General features: G+C 34.4%; 1 protein-coding gene across 2 annotated transcripts in view; it reads left to right on the forward strand.

The window, feature by feature from the left end:
• HDAC2 (histone deacetylase 2) overlaps positions 1-11,607 on the forward strand; it is a 29,467-nt gene extending 17,860 nt beyond the window's left edge. For both annotated transcript variants that reach the window (XM_059700654.1, XM_059700653.1), the window contains 8 exons: positions 1,555-1,647; positions 1,727-1,835; positions 5,033-5,173; positions 5,407-5,515; positions 6,115-6,245; positions 7,407-7,562; positions 10,320-10,377; positions 11,231-11,607. In XM_059700654.1, coding sequence (XP_059556637.1) covers positions 1,555-1,647; positions 1,727-1,835; positions 5,033-5,173; positions 5,407-5,515; positions 6,115-6,245; positions 7,407-7,562; positions 10,320-10,377; positions 11,231-11,261 — 828 coding nt within the window. In that variant the 3' untranslated portion in view covers positions 11,262-11,607. The remainder of the gene's footprint in view (positions 1-1,554; positions 1,648-1,726; positions 1,836-5,032; positions 5,174-5,406; positions 5,516-6,114; positions 6,246-7,406; positions 7,563-10,319; positions 10,378-11,230) is intronic.
• Positions 11,608-12,769: the final 1,162 nt, after the last annotated feature.

Below are 12,769 nucleotides of genomic sequence, written 5' to 3' on the forward strand. Positions count from 1 at the left end.
GAACTTGTTAGAAGCACATCTCCTCGGGTCTCGGGGGTATTCTGCACATTAACATTTGAGAACCACTGCTCTAAACCATTAGAATTCATTTGTCTGCAGTCATTGCATCCCAGTAGAAATTAAAGCCTTCTCAGCATTAAGCTTAAGGAAGGATAGTGGTTTTGTAATGTAATCCTAATTAATCTCAGAAATGGCAAATGGAGGTCTCTGTTTTCTTTTTGTCAGTATTCTTATGATTGAAGCTGTTGGAGAATGCATGTTTTAAAAATATTTAAGAGTGACTTTGAACATCTCTTCCTCACTAAGATTTTATACCCATTATATGAAAAGCCTTCATAATTTTTTCCTTTTGGATATGAGGAATTTTGTAAGGAAACTAAAGTCAATAATTACATTATATGTGTAGTTGTGTTTGGATTTTTGTGAAACTTCAGTGTGTCTTTGGATGTTATTTTAATGAACATTCCCTTCTCTACCTGACAGTTCATTATAAATCAGAAAAGGCTACTCTGAGCTTAGATCATTGTTAAAACCCTGGTTGCATTTATTAGATTAGTAGTATCTAGATAGAAGAATAAAACAAAGGTGTGATAAAGGAGCAGTGGTGAAAGAAATGAAAGGGATACAGCTTGGTCCAACAGAGGCAGCAGCTCTGAGTTGCCTACCTAGAGTGATAACTTCTAATCAACTTGTCCTTATTGTCAGAGTATATTCCAACTGTTTTTAGTGCAGGATCTTTCCATGAGAGATAAGGGAAGAACTTGTACAGGTGTTAACCCTAAAGATTCATATTTATTGAGACATAATTTAAAATACATAAGAATCAGTCATTTCCAATCCTTGGTGTTGTTAAAGCACTATTTTGTAGAAATGTCCCCTATCCCATCTCTTCTAGGAATATGTCCATATATACCTGTATATATCCATATACATATACAAGTATGTATATGTGTGTATATATGTATAGTGTGTGTATAGCTGGAATCTAGACATCAACTTCTCTCCTTTGCTTCTTTTGGTAGGTATTAAGTGCCTAGAGTGGTACTTATTGAACAAGTAGAAAGAATTGTATTTCAAACCCAATTAAAGTAGAGATTTTGATGCTTTAGTCTGAAGCTATTAAAATGTCAATAAAGTCTGCCAGATTGTGAACCATAAGAAGGATTCTGTATTACGTAGACAGGGTCCTTTGGCTCAGAGTATATCTTCTGTAGTTTTACTCATAAAAATTTCTTACATACTCTGTTTATGATAAATTTTTTGGAATAATGTAATATGTAACTTAATATTGCCTTTTAACTGCTTATGTTAAATTTCCCAAAATCATTACCAATTTGTTGGAATTGGTTCTTTTCAGCTTTGTTAGCAGTCTGTTAATGTTAAAATATGCCCTTATTCTATTCTGTATTATTTCCTTTCTCATCCACATGATGAATACAGAATTGTTTTTTGTTACCTGTTCTTTTAATCTCCTAAAATATTTTAATTTAAAAAAATCTGTCAAACTTTTTATTATGAAGTATTTTCTAACATCTGTTTAACTCTCTATTTTAGGATATTGGTGCAGGAAAAGGCAAATACTATGCTGTCAATTTTCCAATGAGAGATGGTATAGATGATGAATCTTATGGGCAAATATTTAAGCCTGTAAGTATTACTATTTTCAAACTCAAAATGAATTTGAAAATCTTTTTAGAAATATTAACATTTGTTATTTTGTACATAGATCATCTCAAAAGTGATGGAGATGTATCAGCCTAGTGCTGTGGTGCTACAGTGTGGTGCAGACTCGCTATCTGGTGATAGACTTGGTTGCTTCAATCTGACAGTCAAAGGTGAGCAATTTAAAGGGTGATAGTTCCAGAAAATTATGTATGTGTTTGTTTGAAATTGATTTTTCTAACTACAATTACTCTTATTTCAGTAAGGTCTTATTTAGGTCTTTTTCATTTTGTCAAGTTTATGTATACAGTCATACATGAATAGTTTTATAGAGCTTGTTGCAGTCTCAACCAGGGCAGCTATTTTCATAGTTTTTGGTTGATTCTTTTGGTGTGTGTATCTTTCTCTAAAAAACATGCAAACTTTCCTACTTTCAGTTTTTTATTTTAGCCTTGTGTATTTTTTATTTTGAAAGGAGGGATTCAGTTCCTTTTCACACTTTATCCCTAATATGCACACACCCTTCTAATAGCTTAATTTTTACCATACAACTCTGGTATTTATAACAGACTTTGGTATGGTAGTCACTGTTTTACAGCATCATCAATAACATTAAAGTACATTTCAGCTTATCAATTTTTTTTATTGCATAACTTGCTTTTTCCAGTTTTTCATTGCCTTAATTTTCTCTTTACATATTACTAAATGGCCAGTGTCTAAGTAGCTTCATATATTCAGATGCATCAAGTATTCTATCATTTCCTATCAGTTTAACCTTCTTGGAGAACAGCCTTCTGATCTGGGGTCCTATTTGGATGAGTCTCCTCTCTAGACCTGGTCTGGTGGAAAGTAAGCTGTTCTTTGCTTCTCTGTTGAATTGGCTCCCCTGATTGCTATTTCCTCTTAATTTTGTCTCTCATTTTGGTGGAGCACATTTTCAAGTGGCTGCCTGAGAAAAGTCATGTGGGAGATAAGGAGATTATGTTGATTTCAACACTTCTATTTGACCAGGTGTTGAAATCAACATATGATAGAGGTCTAGACCAAACTGAAGAAAAATGACCATTATGGAATGGACTTCTAAGGAATAAAAATAAATCTGAAATTGTATTTAATGTATTATGTATGGATCAGTAGTAATTCATCATGGATGTTGGACATAATTTTGGAGTTGTTTTCCTTGTGAATTTTAAGGTAACAAGTTGATGTTTTGCTTTGAATTCTCTCATAGATGTGAAGAATTCTCAAATAGAACTTTTTCCAGAATAACTATTGGCCTAATTGGAATTAAATAAGTGCAGATATTAAAGTCTCTTTTGTTTAATGTCACGCTTGTTACTATACCAGGCAACATTAGAATTATGGTATAATCTATTTTACATTTTTAGGTTGAACTATATGAAATTAATTGCTGCTTTTCTTAGTAGGTTAACAATGGCCAAATAGCAAGTTTCATATTGTAACTTCATATGTGTTGATAATGATCTATTGCCTCAAGATGCATATGATTTCCCAAAAATGATCTACCTAATGCACTCTTAAGATATATATTAACTGTCAATTTTTTTTTTTTTTTAAATATATTTTATTGATTTTTTACAGAGAGGAAGGGAGAGAGATAGAGAGTTAGAAACATCGATGAGAGAGAAACATTGATCAGCTGCCTCCTGCACATCTCCCACTGGGGATGTGCCCGCAACCCAGGTACATGCCCTTGACCGGAATCGAACCTGGGACCTTTCAGTCCGCAGGCCGACGCTCTATCCACTGAGCCAAACCGGTTCCGGCAACTGTCAATTTTTTGTCTTAACTCTTTGAAAGTTCTCAATGCTTTCATTCTTAAAAGCAATAGCTTTCATAATTATAAACTGCAGCATTTTACTCTTACAATAATAAATCTATATATTTTAATTGACTGATAGCATTTTAGTTATATAAAGCATATATTTATAATCCCAAATCTTAAACTTGATTGTAATTTTCTCTGCTGCCATCCTCTATTCAGATTTCTCAGGCCTGCTAAAGTCAGTTACCTCTTGTTCATTTCTTTTCTTCCTTTACAGTGTTAATGTCTGTTTTGTCTCAATCTTTCTTTTTGTGGAATTTAGCCTTTTTAGAAAATCCTTTTATAATCCTTTTTTGTCAGGTTTGAGATATAAGTAAAGTAAATTTCTTTGTCTAGCCAGCTATCTTTACTTGGAAGTCTGTAAGTAAGCTTCTGTTTTCTTATAAAACACCCAAACAGTCTATCTATATATATAAAAGCCAACCTCCCACGGCCCCTCCCCCCAGCTGGCCAACCTCCTGCGGCCCTCATTGGGACTGGGCAAGATGCCCCGATTGGCCCCAATCACCAGCCAGACCGAGGGACCCCACCCATGCATGAATTCGTGCACTGGGCCTCTAATCTGATATAAGAAAGCTATGTTTTTCTAGTAGCAATAATAAAAAGAGTTATGAATCATGTAGTACAACTATTGAAAAATACTTAATGAGAATGTTCACAATATACAGTAACAAGATCACTAAACTTTAAAAAATTGAGTGAGAGGGAATTGAAAGGGAATATATTTTTTAAATTACCTTTGGATGATGGAGTTTTATGTAGGTTTTTCTTTGTACTTTTTCTATTTTTTTTTTTTCAAATTCTTTAATAGGCATGGCTTCTATAAATAAAAGATTTTTTTTCTTTTTTAAAATATTGACTTATGTGTCTGAGTGATGATATTCTAAGTTGTTACTGGTAACTTGTTATTGACTTAAATTATAACATTTATCCAAAGGAAATATTTTGGTTTTATATTATGTTTACTTTATATCTGAGTTTCTACACATAGAAAATTATTGAACTTGTTTTTAATAGTAATAGGTATTAATTTTATCATCTTTAATAAGGTAAGAAAATTATAATACTGCTACCTAAAGATAACCTACAGTTAAACTTAGTTGGATAGCCTTTCATTGTGCATAATGTTTCATTGTTACTTGATTTCTTTTCCCTTGTGTAACTACACATGAATAAAACATCTTCATATCACATAACATCTTCCTGTTTAATAAAAATGTGTTGTATTTATATTTTGATCTTAATATAGTTGTATATTTGACTTTTCTATCAGGGACACTTGCTAAACTAGCCAGTTATGTCTTACTGTGCTTTGTATATTATTGTAAAAGGTGTTTTTATAAAAAACAGTTTTGTTTTTATTGTTTTATTTTAAAAATTTTAGATGAGAAATTTCTGGAAATTTTTACATACTTGTTTTTGAAATGCCATTTTGGTTTTTTAAAATCTTGTTATATTTTTTAATTTTTATTTTTCAAACTCTAACAATGCAGACTTATTGTTGCCCAAATCTCTTTGTCTTAGGTCATGCTAAATGTGTAGAAGTTGTAAAAACTTTCAATTTACCATTACTGATGCTTGGGGGAGGTGGATACACAATTCGTAACGTTGCTCGCTGTTGGACGTATGAAACTGCAGTTGCCCTTGATTGTGAGATTCCTAATGGTATGTATTTTTATTATATTTTTATCGGATGAACTGTCAATATACAGAAATAGATGGGTGGGTGATTAGATTCCAAAACCATGTAAATAGAAGAGCAGTCAATTAATCACTTCGCATTCACGTTTAAATATTTTCTTTGGAAATATTTCTCAAGTTGAATCTGGAATTTTGTGTATGGATTTGTGTGAAAACTAAGCTTTTAATACGTAATTTTATTTGATTGTTTTTAATAGAATTGCCATATAATGATTACTTTGAGTATTTTGGACCAGACTTCAAACTGCATATTAGTCCTTCAAATATGACAAACCAGAACACTCCAGAATATATGGAAAAGATAAAGTAAGACATCAGTGAATTGTTTTGATAAACATTTGATATAACTTTAGGAATCTAGAAGGCCAAGTGCAGTAGGTCATTTTATCTTTCTACATAATATATTCCCTTTGTCCTTTTCAAAAGCATTTGAAATCTTAAGATTATTGATTTCTTTAATTTTTAAACATAATGGCAAATATGTAGGCTACATAGCTCAAAAATATTTTAATTTTCTATTAGTTTTTAGTTTGCAAGAGGCACTATAAAGTTTATACTCTTGTTTTACATGAAAGTGAAATAAAATGTATTTTCATGGACATTGTAGTACTTAGGCCTGGGTTTGTGTTCTCTAGATCTGTGACATTTGGCAAACTGATTTACCTTTGTGCTTATATTTTCTTACCAATGAAATATGGGGATTTCTTACCTGCATTGTAAATTTTAAAGATTGGATGGGTTTATAATATGTAAAGTATCAGTGCTAAGTTAATTTGTTATTTTAATTCAGAGGTTTAAGTTAAATAAAAGATGAAGTTTTTTGCTTAATGTGTTTCATCAACATTTAAAAGGAACTTGAAAGAGAATGAATTGTGTCTAATAATAGCTTTGTGTGTATAATTTAGGCAGCGTTTATTTGAAAATTTACGCATGTTGCCTCATGCACCTGGTGTCCAAATGCAAGCTATTCCAGAAGATGCTGTCCATGAAGACAGTGGAGATGAAGATGGAGAAGACCCAGACAAGAGAATTTCTAGTAAGATAATGCTTTGATGTGTATTCTGTTACATTTTCCTGGTTTATTAAAATAACACTACAAACTGAAGGTTTTAATTGCCCAAGAACACAATGGGTCATGTTTCATTAGCACACTATTATTTTTGCCTCTCTTCCATTTTTAATCTTAAATAGTTTAACCTCCATATGTCTCAAAGACTAATTTGAGTATCAGTGATTTCAATTTATATGACTACTAGATGCCCAGTGCACGAAATTTGTGCACGGGTAGGTTCCCTAGGCCTGGCTGGCAATCAAGGGCCTATTTGGGCCATCTTGCCCAGCCCCGATGGGGGCCGGCCAGGGCCTGGGGGCCTACCAGCTGCTGGACTGGGGAGGGGAGGGACCATGGGAGGTTGGCTGTGGGAGTGCACTGACCACCAGGGGGCGGCTCCTGCATTGAGCATCTGCCCCCTAGTGGTCAGTGCACGTCATAGCAACTGGCTGACCAGTCGTTCCAGTAGTAATGGTCTGTTAGGCTTTTATATATGTAGAATATACAGGGATGGGCAAAAGTAGGTTTACTATTGAATATGCAAAACACGGAGTATTCTTATTGTATTTTCCATGTGAACAACTGTAAACCTACTTTTGCCCACCCCTGTATATGACCAGAAGTTTCCACAAACTATCCACTTACGTATACTTGGGAATAAATTGGAAAATAAATTATTTAAAGTAGAGTGAGTTGAATGACCTGAAGCACTTCTGTTTGATTCTAGTCTCATCCACTTAATAATTGCCCGATGTATAGCCTAATGGTATGCTGTTGGTGTAGACATTGATGTATTTGGTTGACGGCTTTTTTATTTTGTTTGCTTTCCCTCTCAGCTCTGAAATAAAAGTTTACTTTTTAAATAATGACATCATCCTCTCACCTCCTATTAGAACTAATTTTTTTCTTCCAAAGTTTTTTTTGAGATTTCTGAAATGTTTTTCATATTTCTTCCTAGATCAAAGCTAAATTTTTAGTATTTAGCAAACCATGCATTAAGTTCTAACCTTAAAATTATAAAGTATTTCTTATCCTATACTTTTAAATGTAGTGACCGGTTAGTACATTTGTACAAAGTACTCTGTGACAGTGAAAAAACCTATGACTACTTTTATCAGAACTTTGTTTTTAATTTTTATATATCAGTTCGAGCATCAGACAAACGGATAGCTTGTGATGAAGAATTCTCAGATTCAGAGGATGAAGGAGAAGGAGGTCGTAGAAATGTGGCTGATCATAAGAAAGGAGCAAAGAAAGCTAGAATTGAGGAAGACAAGAAGGAAACAGAAGACAAAAAAGCTGGTGAGATTTATTGTTTTGGTAGATGTGTTTTAAAATTGTAGCTTTTTAGCCCGGCCGGCATGGCTCAGTGGTTGAGTGTCGACCTATGAACCAGGAGGTCGTAGTTGGATTCCCAGTCAGGCACATGCCCAGGTTGCGGGCTCAATCGCCAATTTGGGCATGCAGGAGGCAGCCAATCAATGATTCTCTCTCATCATTGATCTATCTCTCTCTCTCCCTCTTCCTTCCTCTCTGAAATCAATAAAAATATATTTTAAAAAATAATAATAAAATTGTAACTTTTTAAAAGTAAGCAGCAGTGCGGTTTTTATGAGATCCTGGAGTCAATTACACAAATATTGGAGGTAGCGGGTACTAGGTAGGTGACCTTTTTACCATGTAAGTGGTGCTTAGCTCTTAACTATCTTTTATTTAAAGCTCTCTAAATGTTATTAGTCACATTTGCTTTTATAATATAGGAAACCTTATTACCTTCTCTTGGTTGACATGGGCTAAACATAGGGAACATTGCACTATGACATAGATTGGGTGAGAGGAAAGACAAAGTGATTATAGATCCCTTTACAGGCTGTGAGCAAAGCTGAAATTTAAAATAATTTTTAACTCCCTAAAGTTTATTTGCTGGGAATGAAACACAAGAAGTTACATTATCCTTAGACCAATCGGATCATTTTGGAAAAGCTCAGAGAATAGACTTTTTCAGAAATTGTTTGAAGAAAACAAAAACGGGAAAGATAGGAAGGGATTGAGGAGCTGGCTCGGGGAGGAGATACTACTTTGCCCTGTCAGCTTCTCTGTTGAGAAAATAGATGCTTTAGGGCATTGAATTTGCTATGAGAATCAGTTATCTTTTATCTGAGTTCCCAGAGCACTTGTACATATCTCAGTCATTTCATTTAACACATCATAATTTAGTGCCTCATTACACGATTTTACATAATTCCCCTGCTAGATAGAGCTGCTTATGACCAGGGGAACGCATTGTCTTAAATATCTGTATTTTCAGCACTTGGTGAATTTCCTGAATGGATACCTGATACCCCTATGCAAGTAATGGTAATGGGCATGAATTTTAGCTGGCCTGCTAATTTTGACACTTTAGCATGTGGAAAACTGACTCAGATACTGATCCAGCATCCTTATCTTATATCTATCACATTGAAGTTTTCTACTAAGCTAGCTCTTGGGTGTTTTTTTTTCTTTTTTAGTAGAGTTAGGAGTTCATAGCACATCTTGGTACATCTAGTTTTGTTCTTTTATGGATTTACTCCTCTATAGACTGCTGTTCTCTTCCATTTTATAATTTTAACTTTCCAGTGTATTGCAGTGATACAGTGATGGTTCATTCTGCTCTTCTGTACTGATTGACATCCAGAAATTTGAGCTATGATTGAAGTAAGGGGGACTTAGACTTTAGCTGTAGGATTTTTCTGTTTTTGTTTGTTTTTTTCTCAGTCAGTAGGTCTTCTTGTCTTGTTTTTGGTGTTTAGTCTCATTTTCAAACCTTTTTTTTGTTGCTTTTTCTTTCAAATGGGAAAGTGGGTACACTAGGGTGTTTGTCTTTCATTGCTGTTAGCTAAAAATGAGAGTACCTTTTGATTTGGTTTAATGTCCTGATAGTAGATTAATCTCATGGTTTTTACCTCCTCTGTACTTATTATATTGCTGATATTAATTGAAAAAATTTTAAAAACTTTTTTTATAAGATTCTTAAAGGGCCTTGCAATTGTTAAAATCCCTCGCCCTCCCCTAGCCGGTTTGACTCAGTGGATAGAGCATCGGGCTGCGGATTGCTGGGTCCTTGGTTCAATTCCTTGGTTGAGGGCTTGATCCCCAGTGGAGTTGTGCAGGAGGCACATGATCAGTGTTTCTAACTCTATCCCTCTCCCTTCCTCTCTGTAAAAAATTAATAAAAATATTTTTTAAAAAATCCCTCACCCTGCAGGTGAAATATTACCATAGAAAACTGAGGATTGCCTGACTGGTTTGGCTCAGTGGATAGAGCGTCTGCCTGCGGACTGAAGGGTCCCGGGTTCGATTCCGGTCAAGGACATGTACCAATAAAATATTAAAAAAAAATAAAACAAGGATTAAAAACTATTGTTATAAACAATAGGGTTTACCTCTGCTTTGTCTTTGGACTCCTTATCTAATTCTCGCCCCTTGTGACAATATTCCAGTGATACTGGTCTTTCAGTTTTTCTCGGCAACCTACTACTTCCTTCTTTTCTCAAAGTTCTATTAAGTTTTCCCTCTGTTCAAAATACTTCCTCCTTTTCACCCAAAGCTATTCTTAAGGAAACTTTTAAATGTCACTTCTTCGTGTTACCTTTTCTGATCTTACAATGCTGTGCTCTTTCTCGTGGCTTAATTTCTTCACAGCACATATTCCAGCTGTAACACTGTGCTCCCACAGAAACTAAACTTCCAGAAGGACAAGGACTGTGCTGGTACATGGATACTGTGAATCTGTCATTTAACACAGAACCTAGCACAAAGCTTATTCAGTTACTGAATTAATAAATAGCAATATACAGGGTGTCCCAAAAAATGTATACACACTTTGAAAATTTATTCATTCCAATGGGTTAAATCTGAAAAGAAACATCAATTTAGCTATCAGCTATGTAAAGTCTATACATTTTTGGGGAGACCCTGTGTATATATATGACAGCTTTTTATATTTTAAGTAAGGTATACTTTAAAGTGTTTTATATTTCAAAATAGGTTTTAATCTCTTCTAATTTTTGTTTATAGATGTTAAGGAAGAAGATAAATCCAAGGATAATAGTGGTGAAAAAACAGATACCAAAGGGTAAATTATATTTCTTAACTAGTAATTTTTGTATGCTATATAAACAATAAACACATTTATTTGGGTATGTATTCTTTTGAGAACTACTGAACTGAGCCTGAGAACATCAGTAAGTTGTATGAGATGCTCTGAATTTTATCTATGTTGGCTCATAAGACAAATATGCCATCTTAACCATCATTTATGTCATCTGCTTAGCTACTCATCTATCATTGATGTAGCTTGCCTTAAAAAAGTCACAAGGACCAGTACTAATTAATATTGAAACTGAATCAATTTGTATTCTTTCATGTAATTTACTAGAGGCCTCACATACAAAATTTGTGCAAGAGTAGGCCTTCCTCCCCCGGCTGCCGGCACCAGCTTCCCTCTGGCACCCGGGACCTGGGCTTCCCTCGCAGCCCCAGCTTTGTCCAGAAGTTCGTCCTGTCTAATTAGCATATTATGCTTTTATTATAGATTATAGGTGATACCTTTTGCTATTTTTATATGGGCACTTAATGGTCTTTCATGGTGCTTGCTTCTACATATGTGATCTTTTTACTATTGTGAAATGGGTAAATTTAAGAAACATACAGTTTTTTTAAAAAAGCAATGGAGATTTTTATTATCAGAAAGCTTATTTGAATGCTTGGCCACATGTAATTTTGTGCTAGCCTTTACAGGATAACTTGGAAAAACTTATAAAACCACTAGAAAGATTAAGGCAGTCAGTACTCCAAAAACACTGAGAGCATATTATCAGCTTACATGTTGCTTGGCATGAGTGTACAGGACCTGATCGATAGATAGGTCAGTGTATTTAAACTGGGACTGTGTCATTTTTAATCTTTCGCGTTGCCTCTTTTAACAGAGCCAAATCAGAACAGCTCAGCAACCCTTGAATTTGAAAGTCTCCAATTTCAGAAAACATTAAAAAATAAGAAAATGTTGGCAAGAAAAGTGTTTTCTTTTTGAAGACTTCTGGCTTCATTTTATACTACTTTGGCATGGACTGTATTTATTTTCAAAATGGCTTTTTTCTTTGGTTTGTTTTTGTTCTTGGCAAGTTTTAGTGTGAGTTTCTAATTATGAAGCAAAATTTCTTTTCTCCACCATGCTTTATGTGATAGTATTTAAAATTGATGTGAGTTATTATGTCAAAAACTGATCTATTAAAGAAGTAATTGGCCTTTCTGAGCTGATTTTTCCATCTTTTGTAATTATCTTTATTAAAAAATTTTACTTGGATTGTCTTTTGTCTATTTATTATAACATGAAATTCTTTTTCATAGGAGAATGATATAACCATTTTTTTTAGAATTAGAACACATCAGCCCAAGCCAGTTTGGCTCAGTGGATAGAGCGTTGGCCTACGGACTGAAGGGTCAGGGGCATGTACCTCAGTTGCAGATCCTCCCCAGCCCGGGCCCTGGTCGGGGCACCTGCAGGAGGCAAACAATCAATGTGTTTCTCTCACATGGATGTTTCTCTCTTTCCCTCTCTTCCACTCTAAAAATCAATGGAAAAATACCTTTGGGAGAGGATTAAAAGACTCATCAGAAGTGAAAGATACTGATTACAACTTCAAAGACATCCACTTATTATTTCTTCAGGAAAGATATTTACAGTAGTGATTTTAATGCAATGGGAGTTCTACCATCTTGTCTTCTATAGGTTGGCCAGTCAATATTGTTGGAAGATTGACATCTCATAGTCATTTATCTCAAATTAATAGTACAAGCTGTACTATATAATTGAGATATAGGCATTATCTTTGAGCTGAACCAAAGATTCCCCAAAATTGGAAATGGAAATTCTCAATTGAAACAAGAAATCCATAAACACAAGGACCCTGTAGACTCTTCCAACTCGCACTATATACCAAGTAAACAAGGAATTATGTGATTGTATTTGGTCAAAACCTTCCTATATTTACATTAAGTTCATCTAAAACCTGCTATTTTGACAAAACCTGGTGTTTTTACTGAATTTACATGACATCCAGGTTCCACTGTTACACCTAGGTTTCCAAACCACGGAGATACTTTAAAAAGTAATTTATCTTTTAACTTGTTGATTGTGTACCCATTTTAAGGTTTTGAGTATGCAACTGAACATAATGGGAAAATGCCTGCACTCACAACTTACATTTAGTGGTAGGAAACAGACAAGTGAGGTAATTTCTTCTCTGTAAGGTGTACAAAGGAGAAAACATTTTAGGAACTTGCCAAAATTAGTGAAATCTCTTTGGCCATGTCCAAATTGATTCTTTTGAGAGAAAAATTAACAGAATGCCAGAAGACCTATCAGTGAAGGCTGTATCTCTAAAAGCCATGTGTTAGACAGGTATTTTAGGCATTCACGAAAGCATCTGGAGTTCTGTAATGAACAACCATTCACCCCTGGATTT

Source organism: Myotis daubentonii, chromosome 6 (assembly GCF_963259705.1).
Source record: "Myotis daubentonii chromosome 6, mMyoDau2.1, whole genome shotgun sequence".
NCBI lineage: Eukaryota > Metazoa > Chordata > Mammalia > Chiroptera > Vespertilionidae > Myotis > Myotis daubentonii.